General features: G+C 37.1%; 1 protein-coding gene across 27 annotated transcripts in view; it reads right to left on the bottom strand.

The window, feature by feature from the left end:
* Window positions 1-27,521, bottom strand: part of LOC106994282 (uncharacterized) — a 263,677-nt gene that overhangs the window by 163,205 nt on the left and 72,951 nt on the right. For 4 of the 27 annotated variants that reach the window (XR_013417221.1, XM_078001954.1, XM_078001948.1 and 1 more), the window contains one exon: window positions 3,753-3,874. The exons of 21 other annotated variants lie outside the window; for them this stretch is intronic. Coding sequence is in view for 3 of the 6 variants with exons in the window: in XM_078001954.1 (XP_077858080.1) it covers window positions 3,753-3,874 (122 nt within the window). In the remaining 3 variants the exon portion in view is untranslated. Of the gene's footprint in view, window positions 1-3,752; window positions 3,875-18,230; window positions 18,354-27,521 lie in introns of all 27 variants that reach the window. 2 more of the 27 variants (XR_013417223.1, XR_013417232.1) reach the window with 1 other exon arrangement.

The following is a 27,521-nucleotide window of genomic DNA, read 5'->3' as shown; positions in this document are numbered from 1 at the left end:
AAGTCCAATGACACCTATTAAAATTATAAAACTAGAAGATTGTCGTGGCCACTATGAAATGGCTTCCAATTATTGTATTAGACCAACTCTATAAATTTTTCATTAGTATCCTGAAAATCAACTTTACACCAAACTCAGAATTGTACAGAAAATATCTAAACACTGCTTGCTAGTGCTGGGAAACACAGAGTTGTGTTAGTCATCAAAATTTAAAAACTAAATGGCCAAAAATGAAATTATTCTTGATAGTCTGGGAGCAGTAGCTCACGCCTGTAATCCCAGCACTTTGGGAGGCCGAGGTGGGCGGATCACGCATGTAAATGCATTAAATGCATTACATACTAGCTCTGTAATAATTTACCCATGTCACAGACCCCTCCTTCTAATTTGGTGCCAAAGTTTTATGTGAATTTCATATTGACAAGAATCCAACAAAAAGAAAGAAGTGTTTTTAATCAGAAACTTCTATAAACAAGTTTCAGCATGGAGAGATTAAATACCTGTGGACTTAAGAATTATAGAGCATCTGAACTATGAAAGTTCAAGTTCTAGAGACATTTTATCAAAATTATCTTTCTTTAATTAGGTATATGTGTTTTAAACTTGGTATCTAACTGACAAGAAATAATCAGATACATAGGTAAATATTCATTGGCTGACAGAAATAGTCTCTAGGAAATAACCATTTGAGGTTTAGTAGAGCCCCATAAGATATTGCATAGCTTAACAGACCTCCTGTCTTTACATTGATTTCTTCTCTAGATCACTAGGGTCAACCTGTGCTCCTCCCAATTAGTCTCATGTAACTTCTTGCTTCCAATCATGCTACCTAGTGGCAGGAGAGACAGTCCTCTCCAGGCCTAGTGCTTTCTTTTATGTCATACTGGGTGTGTCAAGAATGCAAGACCTTGAGCACTCTTTATTCAGTCCATTTCTCAGGGTTGTGTTTGCAGCGAGCAACCCTGACACAGGAGTTAGCCTCTGCCCTAGACAAAGACCAAGTTGTATTTACTATATGTAAAAGCAGTAGACTCTCCAAACTCAGTACTCCTCAGCCACAGTGCAAACCCACCGTGGGCTTAGCATACATCTGGGCCGTACTGTGTCAGTCCTGTAGGAACTGGGAGCAAGGGGTGCCAACACGAATATGCTGATACCCTTTGCTGCTTATTATGTCATCATCCATAAAGTCCTTTGTCTCTAACCTAGGAGTATTCTATTTTCTGCCAGCATCCATGAAATAGTAACAGGTGAACTTATTAGCTTGGTAAGTAGAAGAAAATCGAATCATAGACACAGCATCTATGGTATTTAAATTTTATTTTCTACTCTGGCCAAATAAAAACCTCTTTTAAAAAAAAACTGAAAATCTGGACTAAAAAGCATTATAGAAAATCCTTAGATTTCTAGATTCTCTTATTCTCTGCTCAATTTATTAAATTTTTTTAAAAGTCTAAAGATTCCTAAAGGAGCTATTAACTTTAAACTATATCCTTAATTTCTTTTTTCTTCCTACTTCCTAAATAGAAATTTGTAAATTTAACAAGGCTTTTAAAAGTAAAATAAAGCCTAAATCAAAACCTTGAAGGGTTTCTTTCTCTGAATTTATTTGAATCAGAGGGTTATATATGATAGTTCCAAAGCTCAAAATTCTATGCCAAAGAAATCATTTAAGCCAGGAACATGATTCTTGGGGGCAATGGTACAAGCTTAGAAAGTGGAAATGTCAGAGGAAAAAAAAATCAATAAAAGATTGTTGATAAAAAGATAGGTTTTAAGATAGGACTGGGAAACAAGAGAAAGAAAAACAAGAGAAAGGACACTTGTTGAAGGCAAATAGGAAGCTGATCCAAACTTAGGAAGCTGGTGTCCATATGGCCAAATGTTAGATAAATGAAATTTTACAGAAAAGAATGGATCAGAGAGTAATATGTCTTCCAAGCAGGGACTTTTGTCCAGAGTAGGCTAAAAATGCATGGAAAAGCAATAAAATGTCTTAAACATTTCTTATATGAACAATAATTACTGTTTTAGCTCATTAACTTAACAAACAGCTATTGAGTTTTTGCTATAGGACAGGACTTGCTCCAGATCAGGGATTAGAAAACTATGACCTGCAGGCCAAATCCAAGCCAACACCACCTGCCTTCGTAAATAAAACTTTCTGGGGACACAGCCATAACTAAGTGCTTGGGTTTTCTGTGTCTACACTCATGTTATAACAGAGTTGAGTCGCTGCAGCAAAGGCAATACGACCTGCCAAGCCTACAGTATCTGGCCCTTAACAGAGGAAGTTTCCTGACGTGTGCTCTTGATGATAGACATACCATAGGATCAAAACAAGTCACACCTTCTGGGAACTTACACTAGTAGGGAGCAGATGGTAAACAGTATATACCTAAATATGCTACACTTTTTCAGGTATTGGGAGGTGCTTTGAAGAAAGAAGAATAAAGAGAGTGTTTTTATATTAACCTATAGGTGTTTGCTATATTATACAAATACTAAGGTAACTTACATAAAAATCTCACTTTTAAAGTTTTAAAAATAAATTAATTCCATTTTGTTCTATTGATGATTTATAATTTGCCTTTGTTAAATCAAACTTTGATGTAGTATATTAACTGAGAAAAAAAACTTCGACGGTACAAATTTCTACCTATCACTGAACTACTATATTTCTTAAATAAAATTTCCCACCAATAGAAAACTTAAGTTTCTCTTTTACATAAATGACTGACTCATGACAGGTAAAACCTTAAGGGAGGCAGTTGCAAAACACACACACACACACACACACACACACACGAGATACACAAATTGAGAATCCGCTATTCAAAATGCTTGGGACCACAAGTGTTTCAGTGTTTATTTGGGAATATTTGCCTATACCTAATGAGGTACCTTGTGGATGTGACCTAATTCTAAACACAAAATTCATTTGACTCACATACACCTCATACACATAGCCTGAAGGTGATTTTATAGAGTATTTATAATTTTGTGAATGAAACAAAGTTTTGACAGCATTTTGACTGCAACCTGTCACATGAGGTCAGCTGCAAAATTTTCTACTTGTGGTGTCATGTCAGTAATCTAAAAGTTTTAGATTTGGGAGGATTTCAGATTGTCAGATTAGGGATAGTAAACCTGTGTGTGTGTGTTGGTGGGGAGGGCAGGGACTAAATTTGTAAGGAAAAAATCTTAGCAATCATTTTGTTTGACCTTTTTGTTCTAGGATAAGTTCTTCAAATCCCAGGGAGCCTAAGCTATCCCGGTTCACTAAGCTAGAGAGCGGCAGAGGTGGGCATGGTTCTAAGGTCTTTTAGACCTTCAACAAGGCTTCATGCCAACACAGCCACACACCAGAGCCACAGTCCCAGCATCTGTCCCCAGTCTCACATTGATACGTTAGGAGACCTGATTTCTAGTCTGTTTTGCCACAAACTAGCTATGTGAGCTTGTAATTGTGTCAAATTATCTAAATATCATGTTAATTCATATAAGATATTCAAATATTTTCTCATTCATACTGTATTTCTTATGTCTCTCCCAAACCTAGGTAGCCCTGTAGAGGATAGGTTTAAGAGTGAAGGCCCTGGGCCAGGTGCGGTGGTTCATACCTCTAAGTCCAGCACTTAGGTCAAGGCAAGTGAATCACTTGAGGTCAGGAGTTCAAGACTAGACTGGCCAACATGGTGAAACTTTCTTTACTAAAAATACAAAAATCAGCTAGGAATGGTGGCACATGCCTGTAATACCAGCTACTCCAGAGGCTGAGGTATGAGAATCACTTGAACCTGGGAGGCAGAGGCTGTAGTGAGCTGAGATTGCACCACTGTCCTGTAGCCTGGGTGACAGAGCGTGACCCTGTCTAAAAAAACAAAAACAAAACAAAAAAAAGAGTGAGGGCTCTGAGCTGCTTGACTTCGAGTTCTGACAAGTTCCTTATTCTCATTATGCCCCAATCCCCTTCTTTAAAAGAATGCAGTAATTGTACTTACCTCATGAGATTCTAGAAAGGACTAAATTAGTTAATACATACAAAGTACTTAAAAAGAACCTGGCATATATGAATGTTAAAAACAATGTCAGTTTCTATTCGAATTCCACTTTTAAAGTAGTATGAGACTAAAAACATCTAAATCATCTGAATCATACAGAGGCTCATGTATTCAACACTATGCTACCAACTTCTCATTTCGCCATACCTGTAGCTTTCTAATTTATGTCTAGACATGATGCAGAGTATCAATATATCCTTCCATTAGATTCCTCCAAGCAAACATTGAGCTTGCTAAAATCCTGCTAATGAGTTCCAACAAATGAATTAATTCAAAGAGACTTTAGTAAGTAATAAACTTTCTTGTCGAAAGGTCCTTTCTCTGAATATATACCCAAAAGAATATAAGTCACTTAAATATAAATCACGCACATGTATGTTCATTGAAGCATTCACACTAGCAAAGACATGGAATAACCTAAATGTCCATCAACGATAGACTGGATAAAAAAAATGTGATACATATACATCATGGAATACTATGCAGTCATAAAAAGAAAGAGATCATGTCCCCTGTAGGAACATGGATGGAGCTAGACACCATTACCCTCAGCAAACTGACACAGGAACAGAAAACCAAATACTACATGTTCTCTTATAAGTGGGAGCTAAATGATGAGAACATATGGACACATAGAGGGGAACAACACACTCTGGGGCCTCTCAAATGGTGGGAGGGTGGAGGAGGGACAGGATTAGGAAAAATAATGGGTACTAGGTTTAATACCTGGGTGAGGAAATAATCTACACAGCAAACCCCTATGACACAAGTTTACCTATGTAACAAACCAGTACTTTTGTCCCTGAACCGAAAATCATTTTAAAATAAAAAAGCAACTAATAAAGAAAATCTAGTTTGTGCTCACTGCTCCCAAGTCAGCTGACAATCATTGTCAGGCTAGGTGTGGTTAGGTATGGTAAAAGCCATTTTATCTGTAAGTATCAGTGCAGAATTTAGCTAAGTAATTGAATAAAATTCTTCACTCTCACAGTAAAATTCGATATAAAAATAAATTTCTAAAATCTATGATAAAAATGGTAATATTTCCAAATCAGAACCTTTGAAAAGATCAGGTCAAATGTGCAAAATCCAGAGGCAATAAAAGGAGTAGAGTAATTGTAGGTCTTGGAAAATAGAACATAACATTTGAAGTTCTTTGTACTTTTTTATAGCTGTGTTGCCTTTCCTTATTGGTACTCATAAAATCAACAGACTTCAAAACTCAGCAACTGAAGGGCTCTATTTATCTGTTCACCTTTGGACCTACTACTCTTCAATAAACACTGGAGAACAGCTCATCTAAGTGAAAAGGCTTTAACACACAATTTTGTGTGTGTGTGAAGGAAATTCAACATTACAATATTTTTTCCTGGGGATCCTGTCATTGCTGGTTGAACTCCTATATGTTTCTAGCTAATGAACAAAAAAAGCAGCTATCACTCAAAGCTCATACCTACCACAAGTAGTTACATATTCCACTCCAGACTCTCAAAACTGCTTTAAGCTTTAGATCCACGGCCTTTCACCATGCAATTTTGCAGGAAAACATTAGCAACATTTGTTATCAATAGCAATTCCAAACCCTCTGTGTCTGAAAAACTCTTTAATAATGCATTGCTTCCTAATGATTTCACCCACAAGACAGGCATTGATGAATTTCAATTCACGTCTGAAACAGCACGGTCCATAGCAGTATTGAACACTGCACTGGAGAATGGCCGTATTCATTAAGAGTCCAGGAAAGTCTCTCATTAGGTGAAGAGTAATGGCTTTGGCAGCAATTTTTAAGCCAACTTGAAAAATATCACTTCCAAAAGCAAACTTTTCCACCAAAATAGTAACCAGTTTGCTGTATTATTGATTCCACTCAAAATTAGCTATCCAATGCAGTGCATCATCATCATAGAAATTGCCAATTGTTATTTTAGAAGTAAATATTAGCTATGTCATGTGATCACCACTTATGGAAAGCATGCTATTCCAGTGTTATAGTTTGATGATTGTGAAATGCATCAGGAGCAAATGATATTATGAAATAGATCAATACTTTCATTATTAAACATTTAAAAAGAAAAGTAATACCTTCACACATATCAGTTTACAGTTGAAGATCCCCATTAGAAGCAAGGCTGAAAGTTTTTCAAGGATCTTGGTATTTTGCAGAGCAATTTACTAGTTTCCTACTTTCACCTTCTTTATAAAGTCAGGTCCACATGGTCAGATGGAAAAGTTCATAATCAGACTATTTAATCTGATAAAAAATGCTTTTTAAAAATAGTTCATAGCAGTAATGAATAAAAATATTCCAGATTTAAGTCATATTCTTGGCCTCTACATAATAATCATACTGAGTCCAGTTGCTTTTCCAAAAGTGCTAATATGGTTTCCAGAGATAAATAAAAGAACTTCCTATGTTTTTAAGATACTGTATTTCTCTGTATCTATACTTCTGAATAAAAACAATTATACCATACAAAATCTATTATTGTATACTATTTATTTATATACCACTTAAGAAGAACTGCTGGACTAAACATGCATTTTATTCGCATTATTCATTCTGCCAGGAACCTGGGAGTTTAGCAAGCATTTTTTCTTCCAACACTCTCCTTGTCCTAGGGGATGGTGAAAGACAGAAGAGCACAATAGAGTATAACAGGAATATCAATGTATACTCTTTGCAGCCCAAAGGAAGCGTTGGGAACTGAATAGATTATAAGTAATTTCTCCTGTTCCATATTCCATGGAGTTCAATTGGAACTTGTTAAGAGTAAACCTGAACAGCTGCCTTTTCTGAAACAATACATTTCATAATTTAGGTTACAATATCTTCGGGCACAGATTAAATGTGAAAGTGGGGGGGTATATATCATTAAAGTTTGTTTTTAATCTTCCTTACTCCTCACACTTTGACTTATTTCAGATAAGGAATGCAAAGAGTGTCTTGTGGCACCTGTGAAAGACCTTGAGGAAACCACAATAATGTCAAGCTTTGGTATCCGAATAAAATGTTAAACGGAGTGAGAGGGGAAGTGAAGGAAGGAGAGGGAAGGGGCCTTGGGTGTGAGGAAAAGGAAATATAATAGCCTGACTCCAAATAAGAAACACAAATGAGAAAGACTAAAGCTTAAATCTGTTTTCATAATTAACACAGCTGTGCTATAATTTGATTTTTATTCTAAATGATGCCATTTAGCTAAGTATAAAATTTTGATCACTTATAAATCAGTTTTGAGGTTTGATTCATTTTTAAAAATAGGTTTTGATTAATTAATACCAAGTTCTAAGAATGCAAGCGCAGTAAAGAAAGCTATGGGGAGAGGAAAATAAAATCATTTTACCTTATAATCCAGTAGTGTTCAACATATGTATACTTCCTGTAGTGTTTGTAAACATATCTGATGCAATGGCCCTAACCCAGGTCAATTAAATTAGAAACTCTCTGAATGGGCCCAGGGAACAGTATCATTTTTAATTCTTCAGGTGACTAAATTATGTAGCCAGGACTGAGAAACACTGCCATCAACCAATCGCATCCTACCAATTTCTTTCTTAGGAAGAATACGAAGTCAAGAAGACCATCCAGAAAGTCTTTCAAACACATCTACATGTGTTTTCTGAAAAATGTTTGCTGGAGGAAGAAAGGTTCAATGTTGGAATAAACTTGAGTGCATTTGACCCTTGATCTCATGGACATTGATCTGTTTGCAGCAATTTTAGTAATTATTTGCTTCCTAAACATCTGAAAAATACTGATTGCAGAAATTTTACTGCAAATTCAAAACTAAGTATTTTTAAGTATTTATATGAAACACCTGAAAACTGAACTTTGCATTTGGCACGTGGGTCACCAATAATTATTTCCGGAAAAGCTGAAGAAGATAGGAGAGTTAGGATTATATAAAATACTTTAGTTCTACATAAAGTGCCCTCCAAAACAAAGCTTCCCCCTACCTTTATCATTAAGATGTCACTGGAGATTTTTCTAATCTTCTCTTGACTGCTTCCTCTTTACCCCAAAAATGACTGAAATGGTGTGTCAAAATTAAAACAGGGAGTCATAAAGGTGAGCTCAATTATGGCTTTAGAGGGCAGCGTCTCACTCATCTTTGTATCCGCAGTACCTCTCATGCCGCCTGATACAGGAAGCAGTAAGTGAGCAGCCCTGGAACTTTCTATGTTTTTAAGATACTGTATTACTATGTATCTACACTTCTGAATAAAAACAATTGTACCATACAAAATCTATTACTGTATACTATTTATTTATATACCACTTAAGAAGGACTGTTGGACTAAACATGCATTTTATTCACAGAATTCAGTCTGCCAGGAACCTGGGAGTTTAGCATCTTTTCTGTGGATGGTCTTCTTTAACTTCGTATTCTTCCTAAGAAAGAAATTGGTAGGATGCGATTGGTTGATAGCAGTGTTTCTCAGTCCTGGCTACATAATTTAGTCATCTGAAGAATTAAAAATGATACTGTTCCCTGGGCCCATTCAGCCTGTCTGGTTCAGTGTTGATCACCTGCTAACTAACTGCAGAACTTTGGGGAAGTCATGTAACATTCACTCCCTAGAAAATGAGGACAATAGCTCCTGCCTCAGAGTCGCTGTGAAAGTAAAATTAGTTTATAGTACAGGTGCAATGCTTACAACAGTTCCTGGGATGTGCTAACTGGTCAAGAAGCATTAACTCATTACCACTTGGTCATTATACAGGTATTGGATGGACGGATGGATGGGTGGGTGGGTGGGTGGATGGATGGATAAGTAAATGAAGTTTCTTAGTAAAAACTTTTTAGTCTTTTAAGGGTCTCCTATTTTAAAAACTATTCCTATAGGGTCATATTCACTCACCCCTGATGGGAACTAAGGACAACTTACAAATGGCAGAATAATCCTTGACGGTTGAGGCACAGCAAGAAACCAGGGATGCTGAAAAGGAAACTGCCAGAGATAAATTGCCTGTATTTCTCTGTTTTGCATGAGCCAGCCCTGTAGGTGCCTGGACTGAAGCCCAGACCTTTCCAAAGACTTGCTCAAGTAGCATAATTTTTGGTGCCTAAGAAATACAGAATCCAAAGGCCTTAAGGAAACCAAAAAATACTTTAACAGAATAATAGTCATATTCTCAACTTTTACTCCTTCCACGCCTCTTAAACACCCAAGCTGGGCTATATAATTTGTTGTAGACATGTACATAAAACACAGAAAAATATACAAAAACAATCTTTCCTACCCTTTACTCATTGTTCAACATACAATTACAAAAGCCTATTCATTTTACTGCATTTGCATTTAATGATGTTCATGGCCAGGAGGACAGTGAGGAAAAAAACAATCATTTTCAAATTATTGGTCACTCAGTATTTAAGTAATTCAGTGACAAATTTTTACAAAAGTTATGATACTGTTATCAAAGATCTTCATTACTAGTGTCCATCACGGGAACTATTACATAAATATACATAAACATAGGAGAGGCTTCCACATGGCATGTTTATTCTGCTGCATTCAAAGAATAACCAAGAGTATGTAGAAAATACATGCCAACATTTATTATACAACTCAAAGTACCTGAAAGAGGACCTAATTTTAAACTTATGGCAATGCTTCCGAGATTTTTTCCTGTCTGCTTTTCTCTTATTCTAAGAGACCTCTTTCTCCTACTCTGATCCTACGGAATTCTGGTGCCCCTTTCTCATATCACTGATATAAATGGATGCAGCTTCCCTGTTTCCTTCAGTGTTCGCTTTATTTTATGTAGCATCATCCTAGTTCTTCAACCCAGCAACTGGCCAGCCAGCAGGAATTCTTTCCCCTAAATAATTGTGGATTTGGAAAGCTGGGAAATAGGTATCATTTTTAAGACAAGATTTAGATAAATGGTTGCCATCAGTACAATATTATATCTGCCCCCCAAATATTGATAGTCAGTTTTAAGATTTCACTTTAAATGTATCAACTGAATTGTTAAATAAGTTTGGAAGAGTATAAATCAAGTTTCACACTGATTATCACCAAATAGATACTTTTTTTCTTTTTGGGGCTTGATAATATTTTAGAATTTCTTGGATAGTAACAAGAGATTTTCCCTTTATAACTTTCAAAATGGCAACTTAAACAGTTTCAAGTTCCAAATTACTGCAAAGTTTATATCAAGTACTTTCTTGTCTTCTTGGAACTCTTCTATATTTTGCCATATTTTTATTGAATAAACAGCCACCCCTCACTGAAACAATTAATTCATTCATGCTTTAACTTCTTAACTTTTCAAGTAATCTCTCACTTTTTTCTCAACATTTTGGATCTGAAGAGAATGGGGAAGTGTGAATCTCTTATTCCTTCTCTCCTCCTCCTTCAGAGTTTATTTTAGATGTTTTTCTTCATTGCATCTTCAAGAATAGATGGTCTATTTGTGCTCATTAGCAAACTTCTGATTGCTTAGCAATTCCCTTAGGCTGAGGAAAGATTAGCCTTTTTTTTTTCTTCCTCCGCAAACTTAAAGTTATGCATCTTGCCTGTCTGCCATCTTTATAGTATTCCAGATAGAAGAAAAGAAAAAAGATGTCAGGAAAAAGGTAGATCCCAAAATAAAAGCAATTAACCACCGAGACAGATTACTTTCCTTCAGATATCATCCTGGGATACAAAAGCTCCTGGTGGCATTCCTGGTAACAAAATTCTCAGCATGCCTCTGACCTTACAGAAGCCCAGTGGAGCCAAAGTTTACAAACTAATCCAAGAGAATCTTAAACACAAGGTGAAGAACGCAACACAATACAGTCTTTGAATCCCTAAATGATTTGGTTTCTATTTTCCTAAGTTAATGTTGAGTTCCATGTGGGGCCCAATATTTATCTTATCTAAAGCAGTTCTGCTGTTTCTTCAAGGCCACGCTTCCAGGCAAGTGGACAGAGGGGCTGATTCCTCTGTTCTACATGCCCATATGCCTCATGCTGGTTTTATTATAGAAAGATGATACACCTATGTAAAGGGAAATTTATCAATTGATATAAGGTAATTTTTTCAAATACCATTCTCATTTATTTTGTTCCCAGTGTTATACATTCATTTGGGACATTTTGGCTTAAAGAAAATTATTCTGAAATATATGTTATATGACTATCATAAAATATAGTAAAGCACTGAAAAAGCTCTAGTTTCTCCTGCCTGGATAGCAGCTGAGACACAGGTATTCTGACATATAAAACCAGGTAACATCTCTTCCCATGAGAAATTGAGTGTTTTGTTCTGCTTTTATATATACTGCTTTACATAGAGTAGAAAGTGAGGTGCCATGTAAAGGCACGAGTATTGGAGCAAGATTGGGAGCTCTGCAAGAGATAAGACAAAAAGGAGAGGGGATCTGGGGAAATGAATGACTCTGATACCACAAACAAGAGTTGGCAACGGGGCCAGAGACACACAGTGGCAGCTGGAACTGGAGCCTGTCCTTACCCAACTCTACTCACAGCAGGTGTACACTCAGGTACATAAGAAAGATTTGAAGCAGACAGAGTTATCCTACCAAGTGCAAACACTTCAGGGATGCAAGCAAGCCTGTGGCGGGACCCCATGACACAGAAGACATCAGTGTTTATCTCACTTCAAAAAAAAACTGCTGAGTATTCCTGGCACCAAAACAGTTGAGAGCAAAAGTGACTGAGGTAAAACACAGGGGATTTTGTTTGTTTGTTTGTTTAGTAAAGTAAAGAAAGAAGAGGTTACAGAGAACTATAAGATATGAATGGGGCCAGATAATACGTGATAAAATTGGCAGACTAATTCATGAGGTTCATGTAAGACTTCTAACATCCAAAGAAACATCCTAGAGACACCTATCTTTTACCATGTGAGTTGCAGGCCACAAGCAGCCACATGTGGACCTGATGGAAAAAAATGCACATCACAGAGGGATTCTAAACTTTGCACTGGATGTGTAATTGGGATGGATTTCAGGTTTTCTCTTTGGGGAAAGAGGTAAATGTGTTCTGTACATACAAAGAAGGGTTCATGATAGATACCTGGTGGCCAGAGAACAGGACTACAGTAGGGACAGACTAGCTGTCTACCAAAGATTTAGGCTCCCATTCCAAGGTCCAGAGCCATCGCTGTGAAGTGACTTCCACACCAAGGACTACATTTCCAAACCCTCCAATGTGGGCCCCGTAAGTGAGTAGGAAGCAATGTGTTCTAGGCAGGAGCTAGATACAGCACCTCCGCACCTGGTTCAAAATAACTTCTAGTATAATTCTTCCCTATCTGCCATCTGGAAGTCATGTATGGAAGAAGTGATTTTATCAGCCCATGTCTGTGAATACTCCATGAAAGAAAATTGCCACCACCTCTCCACCACCACCAAGAGAATTTTTGTAAGAAATAAATTTCACCTAATTAAGACACAGATTTCAGAGTTCATCCATCTATTAAGCAGCTAATATGAGCATAAAAACATTTCATAAAACTGAATTTTGGAATTACCCAGTAATCCAAAAAGTGAACAGAGAATGCAATTTATTCAATTTCAATAAATATGATAGCACATTAAATTATAAGTGATTATAGTTTTAATACACAGAAATTTAACATATAAAAGTCGTGTAGGAATTCTATATCCAGCATTATAGCAAGATATCCTCTGACCTAACATCTTTTAAGATGCAAGATTTAAAAATATCTTTTAAAATTCATCTAACCTAGCAAGAAAGTAGGGAAACTCTGAAGGCAAAAAGTGACAAGAAAAGAGCTAATCCAGAGAGAGACCAAGTATTGAAACCACCAGTGGATTTCCAAAAAGCATCTGCAGATCACTTGGTTCTCACTGATAAACGTGAGATTGAGAAAACAAAGCTGAAGGATCCCAGAAGATGAGATGTCAAATTACAATCCTCCAAAAAGTTGGTACTCAAAAGAGATGACAACTCAGTGAAAGAGTGAACTACATAAATAAAAGCACCTATGAAGGAAGACAGTGACAAAAATTGCCTGACTAGGCCTAGGCCATCGGTGGAGAGAAAAAAATGTCTTGCCTGAGTATTGCTAACAATAAGGCAAACTTCATAACAGATGCGAGATCAGACTTTACTTTTATGACCTGAAAAAGCTTGAGTAGAGAATAATTTAAAGTAGTCCAAATTGTAGTGCTCTCAGATGCTAGACAGAGGCAAACAAATGCTCTCTGGAGAAACGACATCAACCCCAGACCCCAAAGAATTCCCACAGATAAAAGTCTCAGCAAGCATAAGCTCACAATTGAAACACACAAATCACAATTGGAAACAAGCCTTGTGATTGAGACTTAAACAACAAATCAATTTCACAAAAACTGCAGGTGTTTACATTATCAGACACTATGTAAAATATGAATAATTAATGTTAAAAAAGAACAAAGGGTCATATCTTATTTCAGGCTACTATAACACATTACCATAGACTTAGTGGCTTAAACAACAAATATTTATTTTTCACAGTTCTGGAGACTAGAAGTTCAAGAATAGGGTACCAACATGGTCAAGGTATTAGTGAAAGCTGTCTTCCTGGTTACAAAATCACATGGCCTTCCTTGGTGTATGCATGCAGACAGATCTCCTGTCTCCTCCTCTTTTCCTAAGATGCCTGTGAGAGCTCTTCCCTCATGACCTCATCTAATCCTAATCACCTCCCATATGCCTCACCTGCAAATATCACATTGGCAATTAAGGTTTCAACACATGAATTTGGGGGGACACGGACACTCAGTCTACAGCAGTTAGTAAAAGAATATAATGGCAGAATAAGCAACTACCAAAACTATGAATGAGCAGGTATGCAAAACAGTTAAGTAGAAAGGATGAGTATAATATTAAAGTGAGAAATTCAAAGGAAAGGTTAAATAACTTATTTGATATAGCAGAAAAGAAAGGAAGTTCAAAGATAGAGAGCTAAAAGTTGAATGCAGAATGAAACACAAAGACAGATGGAAAATATGACATCTGAGATGTTGGGAAATGAAGTTCAGAGTGAGAAGGTGTAATAAAGATCTATTAACAATGTGGTGGTGCCTCCTGTAGTCCCAGCTACTTGGGAAGCTGAGGCAGGAGAATCAAGTCAAGGCTGCAGTGAGCCATGATCATGCCACTGCACTCTAGCTTGGGTGACAGTAAAACCCTATCTCACATACAGTAAAACAAACAAACAAACAAAAAACAAACTACTAAGATTTTCAGAAGATCCTACAAAGAATGGAACAGAAGCTCTAACAGAAGAAATATTGATGGGGAGCTGACAAAAGACACCATCCAAAGACTCAGGTATCCCAGAACATCTTAAGCCAGATTAATAGAAAGAAATCCACACCTAGACTCATAGTAAACCAAAAAGGATTTTAAAAGATCTTTAAAGCAGCTAGAAAAGTAGAACAATGAAACTGAAAGCTGACGGCTCGAAAACTAAAATAAAAGCTGGAAGGTGCTAAATATATATACATAATTCTTCATCTCCAAAAGATTTTCAACAAGGATGCCAAGACCATTCAATGGAGAAAGGACAGTCTCTTCAACAAATGGTGTCGAGAAAACTGAATATCCACAGGCAAAAGAATGTAGTTGGATCCTTACTTTACATCACATTCAAAATTTAACTCAAAGTAGATCAAAGACCTAAAAGATCTAAACTGTAAAACATAAAAGGAAAAATACGGGAAAATCTTCATGACATTGGATTTGGCAAGGATTTCTTGGATATAAAAACAAAAGCACAGGCAACAAAAGTAAAAGCTTCTGTGCAAAGGACACAATCCACACAGTGAAAATGCAACCTACAGAATGGGAGAAAATATTTGCAAATCATGTATCTGATAAGAGGTTAATATCCAGAATATAACAAAAACACCTTTAACAAGAAAACAGTCCAAGTTTTTTAAATGGACAAGTCCTTTGAATAAACATTTATCCAAAGATATATAAATAACCATGTATATGCAAAGGGACACAACGTTACTAATCATTAGGAAAATGCAAATCAAAACTCCAGTGAGATATCATCTTACACCCACTAGGAACTCTATCAGAAAAAAAAAAAAAAAAAAAAAAAATAGAAGTTAAATGTTGGTAAGGAGAGGAAAAAATTGGCAAGGATGGCAAAAACTGTTGTATAGCGTTAGTGGGAATGTAAAATTGTACCGCCACTATAAAAGACATCCCTCAAAAAAAAAAAAAAAATCAGAATTGCCATATGACCCAGGAATTCCACATCTGGGTCTCTATTCAAAAGAATTGAAAGCAAGATCTCAAAGACTTATTTGCACACATATGTTTGTAGCAGCACTATTCACAACAGCCAAGTGGTGGAAATAACCTAGGTGTTCATCAGCAGATGAATGGATAAACATAATGTGGTATATACATACTGATATGGTTTGACTGTGTTCCCACCCAAATCTCATCTTGAATTCCCCATGTGTTGTGGGAGGGACTCAGTGGGAGGTAATTGAATCATGGGAGATCTTTCCTATGCTGTTCTCATGATAGTGAATAAGTCTCATGAGATCTGATGGTTTATAAGGGGGATTTTCCCCACACAAGCTGTCTCTCTCTGCCTGCTGCCATCTACATAAAATGTAACTTGCTCCTCATTGCCTTCCACCATGATTGTGAGGCCTCCCCAGCCACAGCCACAGGGAACTGTAAAGCCATTAAACCTCATTCTCTTGTAAATTGCCCCATCTTGGGTACGTCTTTATCAGCAGTGTGAAAACAGACTAATACACATACAATGGAATATTATTCAGACTTAAGAAAAGAAATCCTGGCTACATCCAACGATACAGATAAATCTTGGAGACACTATGCTAAGTGAAATAATCTGGTCACAAAAGACAAGTGTAAGAGTCTTCCCTTATCCTCAGGAGATACATTCCAAGACCCGTGGTAGATGCCTGAAGCCAAGGATATTAGTGATGCCTATATATATGGTGTTTCTTCCTGTACATTCATACCTACAATAAAGTTTATACATTAGGCACAGTAAGAGATGAATAACTAATAATAGTACAGTTATAACAATATGCATCACTGCTCTTGTACTTTGGGGCCATTATTAAGTGTAAAAAAAGGGTTACTTGAAAACAAACACTGCAATACCTGGACAGGTGATCTGATCACTGAGATGGCTACTAGGTGCCCACCAGGCAGGTAGTGTATGTGGAATGGCTATGCTGGACAAAGGAATGATTCACGTCCTGGGCTGAATGGGACAAGATTTCATCACAGTACTCAGAATGTCACCCAATTTAAAACTTATGAATTATTTATTTCTGGAGCTTTTTATTTAATATTTTCAAACCACAGTTGACAGCAGGTAACAAACTACAAAAAGTGAAACCACAAGTAAGGGGAGTCTACTGTACTGTATAATTCCTCTTATATGAGGTATCTAGAGTAGTCAGACTCATGGAACCCATTCACAGAAACAAAGTAGAATGGTGGTTGTCAGAGCCTCGGGGGAGGGGGAAAGGGGGAATTGTTCAATGAATCAAGAGTTTCAGTTTTGCAAGATGAAAATGTTCTGGAGATCAGTCACCCAACAATATGAACATACTTAAAACTACTAAAAATGACTGGAAAGTAAAAATTATAACAATTGAACTTAGAAAAAGTTAAGACTACAAACTTCATTTTTTCGGTTTTTTTCCACAACAAACCTTTTTAATAAAATTAAATACAGTCAATCATGTATTGCTTAGGTGATTTTGTCATTGTGCAAACAACATAGAGTGTATTTCCACAAACCTAGATGGTATAGCCTACTACACACCTAGGCGATATGGTTTAGCCTATTGCTCTGAGGCTACAAACATGTACAGCATATTACTGTATTGAATACCGTAGGCAATTGTAACACAATAAGTATCTGTGTGTCTAAATATATCTAAAGATAGAAAAGGTAACACACTGTGCTACATTAAGACAGCTGCCACATGCCACAGGACTTTCTCAGCTCCCTTACAATCTTACTGGACCCCTGTTGTATTTGCAGTCTGCAGTCCAAAACATCGTTATGTGGTACATGACTGTGTATAATTCATTATCTATAATCAATTACCAAACTATCAGTCCAGAATGAGGGGAAAAACTCAGACAATAATTACTCAATATTTCTTACCAATTATTCTGCTCAGTTATACTTTTAACATAAAATTTATATAAAAGATGTATATATATATTTTAAGAATAAGACCAGTGAACCTGTCACCATTTAAAGAAACAGAGTATTATCAATATCCCTGAGGGCCGCGCTTCCCTAATTGCATATACCTCCTTTGTCCGTCTCTTCTGAGGCAGCCACTATCCTTACTTGTATGTTAATTATTCCCTTGTTCTTTATGGTTTAAACTCACATGAATTTCCTATCTACATGTTGCTCAGTGTCAGCTGCTTTTTAAATTTTAAATGAAATTCTGTGTGTATATTTTTAATGCACCTTTGGTTTCATACTAATATATGTAGCTCTAGTCATTTTCACATTATAAATTATTCCATCATATGATGCAATACATCCATTGTAAATGTAGATGTGCATTTGGCTTGTTCCTATGTTTTTTGCTTTTAAGGATGTTGCTTTGAACATTGATGCATCTCCTGACATATGTGTGTTTCACCAAGCTATAGAGCTGTGTGTTAGAGTGTTCACTCATTTTACTTAAGTAAAATGCAAAACTATTTCCAAAGTGGTTTTACAATCGATACTTCAACCCGAAGTATAAAAGTTCTCATTTTTTAAAAGTAATACTGTTTAAATTATATTACATAAAAATTGATATTTTTCCTGCAATGTGGAACGTCTATGTTGTACAGCCACAAATAATTCATTTGATGTATTTCTTTACTGTTTGTCATTGAATTTTCATTTATAAATAGCCCTGTCTCTCCTACATGTTCAAATTTTTCCAGTTCCAGGCAACTTCCACTGATATTTTAAAAACCATGAATATATTCTCCTCTGACATTATTTAAAACAAGAATTTGGGTCGGCTGCGGTGGCTTATGCCTGTAATCTCAGCACTTTGGGAGGCCAAGGCAGGTGGTTCACTTGAGATCAGGAGTTCCAGACTACCCTGGCCAACACGGTGAAACCCTGTCTCTACTAAAAATACGGAAATTAGCCAGGCATAGTGGCACAAACCTGTAGTCCCAGTTACTTCAGACGCTGAGGCAGGAGGATTTCTTGAACCCAGGAGGTAGAGGTTATAGTGAGCCAAGAGCATGCCACTGCACTCCAGACTGGGCAAAGGGATTGAAACCGTGTCTAAAAAAAGCAACATGAATTTGATTCCAACAGTTTTATGTCTCCACTCCCATGTTTACTGCAGCACTATCCAGCTATTCACAACAGCTAAGATTTAGAAGCAACCTAAGGGGCCGGGCGCGGTGGCTCACGCCTGTAATCCCAGCACTTTGGGAGGCCGATGCGGGCGGATCACAAGGTCAGGAGATCGAGACCACGGTGAAACCCCGTCTCTACTAAAAATACAAAAAATTAGCCGGGCGCGGTTGTGGGCGCCTGTAGTCCCAGCTACTCGGGAGGCTGAGGCAGGAGAATGGCGTGAACCCGGGAGGCGGAGCTTGCAGTGAGCCGAGATCGCGCCACTGCACTCCAGCCTGGGCTGGGCGACAGAGCGAGACTCCGTCTCAAAAAAAAAAAAAGAAGCAACCTAAGGGTCCATCAACAGATGAATGGATAAAGAAAATGTGGCCAGGTGTGGTGGTTCACACCTGTAATCCCAGCACTTTAAGTGGGTCAAGGTGGGAGGATTTATTGAGCCAAGGAGTTCGAAAGGAACCTTGGCAACATAGTGAGACCTCACCTCCACAAAGTAAAAAAATTAGCCAGGCATGGTGGTGTACGCCTGTAGTCCCACCTACTCAAGTGGCTGAGATGGGAGGATAGCTTGAGCCTGGGAGGTCAAGGCTGTAGTGCACCATGATTGCTGCCATTGCACTTTAGCCAGGTGATAGAGACTATTTGGAAAAGAGAAAGAAAGAAAATGTGGTACATATATACTATTCAGCCATAAGAAAAGAATGAGATCCTATAATTTGCAACAGCATGGATGGAACTGGAGGACATTATGTTAAGTTAAATAAGCCAGGAGCAGAAAGACAAATTTCACATGTTCTCACTCATCTGTGGAAGCTAAAAAGTAAAATAATTCAACTCATGAACATAGAGAGTAGAATGATGGTTACTTAGAGGCTGGGAAGGACAGTAGTGGTAGAGGGAGAATGGGGATGGCTAGTAGGTACAAAAAAATTAATAGATAGAATGAATGAGACTTGATATTTGATAGCATAGCAGGGTGAGTACAGTCAACAATAACTTACATACATTTTTAAATAACCAAAAGAGTATAACTGGATTGTCTGTAACACAAAGGATAAATGCTTGGGGTGATGGATGTCCCATTTACCCTAATATATTACACAGTGTATACCTGTATCAAAATATCTCATGTACCTCATATATACACCTACTATGTACCCACAAACATTAAAAGAATTAAAATTTTAAAATAAGGCATAGAAGAATCCAAAGACAATGCTTGTATTTAAAAAGTTTTATGATCAGGACTTAGAAGTGAGTTTTGCAAAGACTGATCATTATCCTCTAAGAAAAATATATATGGTAGCACCATACTATTTTACCAGTTACAAAATTGGACTGCTTAGGTCCCAGTCTTTGGCTCCATCAGTCTATATGCCTTACACAGCTTGACACAGAAAACACCAGGCATTTGTATTCTAGTCCTATCTCTGACTCTAAGTATCTATGAGACTTTAATCAAGAGATTTCACCTCATTTATTGGTGAAATGAAAGATTAATAATCTCAAAGCCTTGTTTCATCTGGAAAATTCTATTATTCTGTGCGATTATGTCACTAGCTGGCAATTAGCAGGCTTTTATCCTGCAAAGGTCTTTTTTATGGCTTTTATTGTGTTGCTCTCTAATTGAATATGGATGGGTGTGTGATCATCAGTTTTCTGTAAGACCCACCACTCCTAACACTTATATCCTGACCCAAACGTTCAAGCTGCCTCCATGGACTTGAAACACTTGAGTTTTCAAACACTGCTCTATAGTAAATATTTTTATCCATTGAGAAACCCTAATATTTATACAACAACAACTAGTTCTTTAGAGTGCACCTTATTGTTGATTGTTTTCATGGGCTTTACTTCATGTATTTTCATGTGCATTCTATGTCACAGTCGTCCTGATGATCCTTTCAACTATGGAATATGTAGAGCATCTTTCCATTGCCCAAGTATTAGCAAAAACAAGTCAAAATGTCTTCTTTAATAACCCACAAACAATGTCATACATGCAAATGCTGTGGTGCCTCACTTCATGGAGAAAGCCCAGAATTCAAGTTGCCAGCTTCCCACTGGTGATTGGCACAGTAAGCCAGGCTATAGGGAAATGAAGTGGGATCAGATGCTCTTCAGCAAGTGTCTAGCTCTGCCCAGAACCACTCTGAAAGCCTCCTCCAGACAATGCGGAGGAGCCAAGCCGAACATATGCTCGCAGAGGGGGAGTCAGGAAACAACTAGGACATCAACATCCACATCTTGGCATGAGCTACTAACCCTTAAACATTTCCAGCTTCTCTCTATAGGGAAAAGGAAAGGAAGCTCCACATTTCAGCAAATTCAGTGACATGTCCCAAAACATACTTCCCCAAATTCACAACCCCTGAGAGGAGTCCACACATGATATTTGCAATTTGGCACCGTCTCAAAACATTGCCTATCTTGTGTTAATGTGTTTATTTGCTTTTAAAAGATTGTCTTGTTCACCCGCGAGCAGTCAAAAGAACACACAGTATTGTCAGCCAGATTGGCTGTAACCATTATTATAACCTTTACTATATCTGCTGACATTCTGTTTTTGTTCCCAGTCCAGATGTCATGTATAATGGAGTATATTCTCTCATTATGTGCGTGTTTAGGAATGCCAACATAATTCAACGAACTGCTTGATATTTCAGGAAAGTACGTTTTTGTAAATTATTCAAATTTTCCATAAACCAGCAATGAAACAGGGCATTCACTACCTAACTTCTCCTGGAGCTTGCCCTAGATACAATGTTAAATTAAGCTGAAAAATTATATGGTTTCCTATCAACTGAATTGGCTGAAACATACCATAAGGTAGTAGTAAAAGGCTATTTTACTATCTTCTGAATAGGAATACAATTTGGTGGGAGAAATCCTAATCCTGAATCTCCAATTTAATATGAGGGAAAGCTATGTAAAACTAGCTTCAAACCACACCACAGAGCCTTGCAGACAAGAAAAAAAAAAAGCGGTCAATTTTATAACCCTATCAAGGAACCCCTACTTGCATTTTTCTAGGCATGCTGGGGGCACATCAGAGAAGGAATTACCCATTTTTCACTTTCCTTAACTTTTATTTCAGGTTCAGAGGAACACGTACAGGTTACACAGGTAACTACATGTCTTGGGCTTTTGGTGTACAGATTATTTCATCGTCCAGGTAGTAAGCATAGTACCTGATAGTTTTCTGATCCTCTCCCTCCTCTCACCCTCCACTCTATAGTAGGCCCTGGTCTCATTTGTTCTCCTCTTCGGGTTCATGTGTTCCCTTTGTTTGGCTCCCACTTATGAGAACATGTGGTATTTGATTTTCTGCTCCTGAGTTTAGTTAGGATAATGGCCTCCAGCTCCATCCATGTTGCTACAAAGAACATGATCTCTTTTTTAATGGCTTCATACTGTTCCATGGAGTGTACGTACCACATTTTCTTTATCCAGCCTATCATTCATGGGCATTTAGGTTTATTCCATGCCTTTGCTACTGTGAATAGTGCTATATTTAACATATATGTGTGTGTGTGTCTTTATGGTAGAATGATTTATATTCCTTTGAGTATATACTGAGTAATGGGATTGCTGGGTCAAATGGTAATTATGTTTTAAATCATGAGAACTCGATACACTGCCTTCCACAGTGGTTGAACTAATTTACATTCCCATCAGCAGTATATAAGCATTCCCCTTTCGCTGCAACCTCACCAGCATGTTACTTTTTGACTTTTTTAAGTGTAAATAGCCATTCTGACTGTTGTGAGATGATATCTCATTGTGGTTTTGATTTACATTTCTCTAATTGTGATGTTGAACATTTTTTCATATGCTTCTTGGCCACCTGTATGTCTTCTTTTGAAAAGTATCTGTTCATGTCCTTTGCTTACTTTTTCAGAGGGTTGTTTTTTGCTTATAAATTTAAGCCTTTTATAGATTCTGGATATTAGACCTTTTTCAGCTGTTTAGTTTGGAAGTATTTTCTCCCACCCTGTAGGTTAAGGTTAAGCTGTTGGGTTTTTTTTTGTTTGTTTTTTTTTGTTTTTTTTAAGATAAGGTCTTGCTCTGTCACCCAGGTTGGAGTGCAGTGGCACAATCTCGGCTCTCTGCAACTTCCACCTCCCAGGTTCAAGCAATTCTCCTGCCTCAGCCACCTGAGTAGCTGGGATTACAGACACTCGCACCATGCCTGGCTAATTTTTGTGGGTTTTTTTTTTTTTTTTTAGTAGAGATAGGGTTCACCATGTTGGCCAGGCTGCTTTTGAACTCCTGACCTCAAGGGATCCACCCACCTCAACCTCCCAAAGTGCTGGGATTACAGGTGTGGACCACCACACCATGTTGATGTTTCTTTTGCTATGTTGGAGTTCTTTAATTAGGTCCCATTTGCTCATTTTCGTTTTTGATACAATTGCTTTTGGTAACTTCATCATTTTCTACTTTCAATAAAATTCCCTCACCACTGTTTAAAAACCATTTTTTTAAATTTACTAATGGCCCTCCTTTTGCCAACCCAATGGTCAATTATCTGTCCTCCTATTAGATATCCTGCAGCATTTGACACATTTGGCTAATTCTGTCATCTCTGTATTCTCTAACCATCTGCGTCACTTCGATTTTCCAGAATTTTCGCCTAGCACATTGCTTTCTATCTTTCAGTCTACTTTTCCCCTAGCACATTGCTTTCTATCCTTCACTCTCAGATTGGTTCAATTATCCACGATTTCTGTTTTTGGCCCTCTTCTCTTTCTAGTCTCCCTAGACAATCTCATCCCATTCATAGTTTCCAACAGCAAATAGCATGCATATTTTGATGATCCCCAGATTCAAATATTTAGTCCCAATCTCCCCCACTAAATCCTAGACTTGTATATCCAACTACTCTACATCTCTATTTGAAAATCTAATATACATCTCAAATTTAATGTATCAAAAAAAGGATTCTTGACTTTCTAAAGTCACTTTTTCCCTGGTCTTCTCAATCTCAGAAATGATATCATCCACCCTGTTGATCAGACTAAAACCTTTGTATCATCCTTGATTCTTCTGTTTCTCATGGCCCAAATCCATCTACTAGGACATTGGGTCAGTTCCACCAATAAATAAACCTAGAATCTGACCACTTCTCACCATTTTCACTGCTATAATTTTAATTCAAGACATCATCAACTCTCACTCAAGCTAACATAATCCTGGTGGGTTCTGTTTCCACTCTCTTCTGAGGGTTCAATTCTCCATGCAGTAGACAAATGATCTTTATAAAACAAAAATTGGGTTATACCTCTACTAACAATCTAACAGTTTCCCATGCAAAAAATAAAATCTAAATCTGAATCTAACTCACTAACATCAACGTCCACCACTTCTCACTTTGTCCACTACTCTCTGTTCACAGTGAACTTTGCCTTCAAACACATAAAGGTCATCCCCACTTTTCGCCTCTGCATTTGTCATTTCTTCTGACTGTGTCGTTCCTTTCCAGGTGTCTACATGAGTGAGTGACTGACTGTCTCTCATGCTGATCTCAGCTCAAATGTCACTTCCCAGAGAAGCCTCCTGTATCAGCCTAGCTAAAATAACCCATTACTGGCTGAGCACAGTGGCTCACACCTATAATCCCAGCACTTTGGGAGGCCAAGGCAGGCAGATCTCTTTGAGGTCAAGAGTTCAAGACCAACCTGGCCAATATGGCAAAGCCCTGTCTCTACTAAAAAGACAAAAATTAGCTGGGCGTGGTGGTACATGCCTGTAATCCCAGATATTTGGGTGGCTGAAACATGAAGATTATGTAAACCCAAGAGGAAGACGGCTGTAGTGAGCCGAGATTACGTCACTGGACTCCAGCCTGGGTGATACAGCAAGACTCTAAATAAATAAACCCTTACTTTCTAACCCAACTTTATCTTATTTTCTTCTTGGTAATTTTCAAGCCCTTAAAGTATGCTTTTTGTTTATTTTTTATTTACTGCCTGTTCTCCCCATGGAATGAAACTATTAGTAGGACCTTGGATTTTTTACCATTTTATTAGCAGCTCATAGAACAGTACTCACCACATAGTATATTCTCAGCAAATGAAGAAACAAAATAATAAACATCTGAAAATGTTTCTAAGAGGTCATGTTCATTTTGAGTCAAATATTACCAAATTATAGCATTTTCTGGAATCCTAGAAAGCAGAATTATGTTAAAACATTAGAAAATTCAAGAAGCAGCAACTGTTGCATATTTTTTAAAAAGTACTTGAATACCTAATATTGAGTGATAATTTTTCTGTTAGCCACCTTATCTTCAATAATCAGCCTCTGCCATTTTGGACAAGATCACAAGAATTCAATTGATCACTGGCACTAGATATGAGTCCTACTGATGTCATTCTTTCATGCCGTCTTCCCTCTACTCCCACCCATAGGACCACCTTATTATTCAACAATATGGTTTGTAGACAATTTGTCAGATTAAATCCTCATCAATATGTTTCCTAAAAATATCTCTAGCTTTAATTTCATCTATTGCAATGAGTAAAGCTAGAATGAATGAGGCACTCCTTTAAGTCCTTGGGGAGCACAAAGGGCGCAAGTCCGAAGCATGAAACATACAGCATAGACAAGCCTCTGGGACTCAGACCACCTACACTCAGAATTGGTTCAACAATTGCAACTTGGCCAAGTCACTTGACTGCTCACTCTAAGCCTGTTTCTTCTCTAATTGGGGGATATGTAGCTCATAGGGTTGTTGTCAGGATTAAAAAAACATATCAGAGAGACTTCTCAGAAACTGAATTTGGTGCCCTTGGGAAGAAGTTGAGGTTGTTAGGCAGCTAGAACTAGATATAGGTAATTGGCACTCAACATTCATTCCTTCCTGAAAAGTAAATGCCACATTCCCCAGACACTTCTGTAGTCAGAGTTCCAGAGGAAATTAGATCCAACAATGTGATATAAAATTTGGTTGCTGGGTTGCAGCTAAGACGGTGTGCCCTGAACCGGTGTCCCAGTCTCAACCCTAACTCCTCTAACCCTTCCCCATTTCATGAACACCTAAATCATCTATATTAAACCCCTTTCTCTCTGAAACACATAGTGTGGTTCCTGAGTCCTGCATTGAAAATCTTATTTATATATATTTAATAACAAATAATACTTAAGGAACACAACTATATACAGGCATTGGTCTAAGCTTTTGCATATATTAATTAATGTAATATCCTAACAATCCTTTGAGGTAGATACAATTGTTATCATGGTTTTTCAGATAAAGAAACAGAAGAATTGTGAGATTAAGTTAATTTGCCCCAAAATTAAATAGGTAGTAAGCAGCAGAGCCAGGATTCAAATCCAGATGGTCTGGTCTGAGTGGAATATTCTTAACCATCTCTTTCAAATAAAACAGGAAAATTATGACTCAACTTAACACAGCCTAACCTTCTGCTAGTTCACAACTATTAACTGCAGAAAACAAGCCAAACAGAGATAGCTCTGAAGAGAAGCCTAAATACTATTTAGTCTAACCCTTTCATTTTAAATATGAAGTTAAAGCTCTAAATTTTGAAATAACCAGGCTCATAAAATTGATACATAAAATTCAGGAATGGAATACAAGTTTTTAAATACCAAATGTGATATCTGCATGATAGATTTTTTCTAATTTTTAATATTTCCATTTATCCAAAAATACTTGGTTACTTGATTACCTCTGATATGTACCAGAGAAATTTTTAAGTAAGCATTGAAGTCAGCAAGATCCTAGGAAGTTTCTGTGGAGCTTTTAATAAAGGGAAAGAAGAACTGTCTATAGAACAAAAGTGAGAAAATTATTACCATTGAATAACTTGTTTACTTGTGATAATTCTGTTTTCGACTGCATAAAGTATGTCTGACTTAAGACTTAGAACTATTGTAAAAATTTAGCTTTCATAATTAGATCATTTCCATTTCAGTTTCCTTCTATCCCACATGGCAAAAATTATGTGAAAACTCAAAGGGGTTAATGAAGTGTTGCATTTTTAAAGAGATGTAGTACATGGTATTTTCAACAAATGTAGTATGCATTTTACCAAATAATTAGCAAGATATGTAAAACTTGAACATCCATGGGTAAAAGTGCTACTGAGCATTTCTGTCCCCAAATTTCTGATTTCAATAACTAGAATGTAAAAACATTAACATTTTTTATCCTAATCTTAGAACAAAAAAAAATAAACCCTATAGAGTTTCATATTATAAAAGATTATTACTGCTTTGCTATATAAAAAGGACTTTGAGTTGACATGGATTTTGAGGACTCAAAAAATTAGAAACTGACTTTTGGAGGTTTTATTTGTGTGGTATTTTTTTTTTTATTTACACAGCTTTAATCTCTTGAATTGGAATTCCAAATCCCCGATAATTAAAAAGAGAATTTGCAATGAGATAACGTTCTCTTTCTGCCAGATTGCCCAAGTAGCAACCCGGCTGGGCAACAGCAATCATGGAAAATGATGCATACAAGTCCCAAAATAGTAATAAAAATGCCAGCATGTGTTTATTCCTCAGCAGTAAATAAAACCCCAATTATTCACACTGTCTAAGGCTTCCCTAAGGAAGCCAATCCACCCCTAGCAGCTTCAGCATGAGTTTACATAGCAAGGTTACAGGTAAAACTGAGAGGGGCAGCTTCTCAAAATGTCCCAGAAGAAACTGGCTCCTCAAATCACACAACCTGTCTACAAAATACAGATTATCAAGCCATTTAGATAATTCTACATATTAGGCTATTTTTAAGTAAAGGCATTAGATTTTCAAAGAAGTGTTTGAGTTAAGAAAATTACTGATTTCTAGTACAGGTGGGAAGTCATGCCATTAATCAAAAATTTCTGGCAATAGCTCTCAACTTTTTCACTATTAAGTATATTTGTATTAACTTTTATGATGCTTAATTTTAGGTTCAACTTGACTGAATTAAAATATACTTAGAGAACTGGTAAATAGTAATTCTGGGTGTGTTTCTGAGGGTATTTCTAGGAGAGACTGGTGTGTGAGTCAGTCGACTGAGTGGGAAAGATCTGCCCTCAATGTGGGCAGGTGCCAGCCAATTGGCTAGAGATCTGGATA

The sequence above is a fragment of the Macaca mulatta genome, chromosome 1 (genome assembly GCF_049350105.2).
Source record: "Macaca mulatta isolate MMU2019108-1 chromosome 1, T2T-MMU8v2.0, whole genome shotgun sequence".
NCBI classification, from domain to species: Eukaryota; Metazoa; Chordata; class Mammalia; order Primates; family Cercopithecidae; genus Macaca; species Macaca mulatta.
Note: the sequence above shows the minus strand (reverse complement) of the source record. Positions and strands in the feature narration are given on the sequence as shown.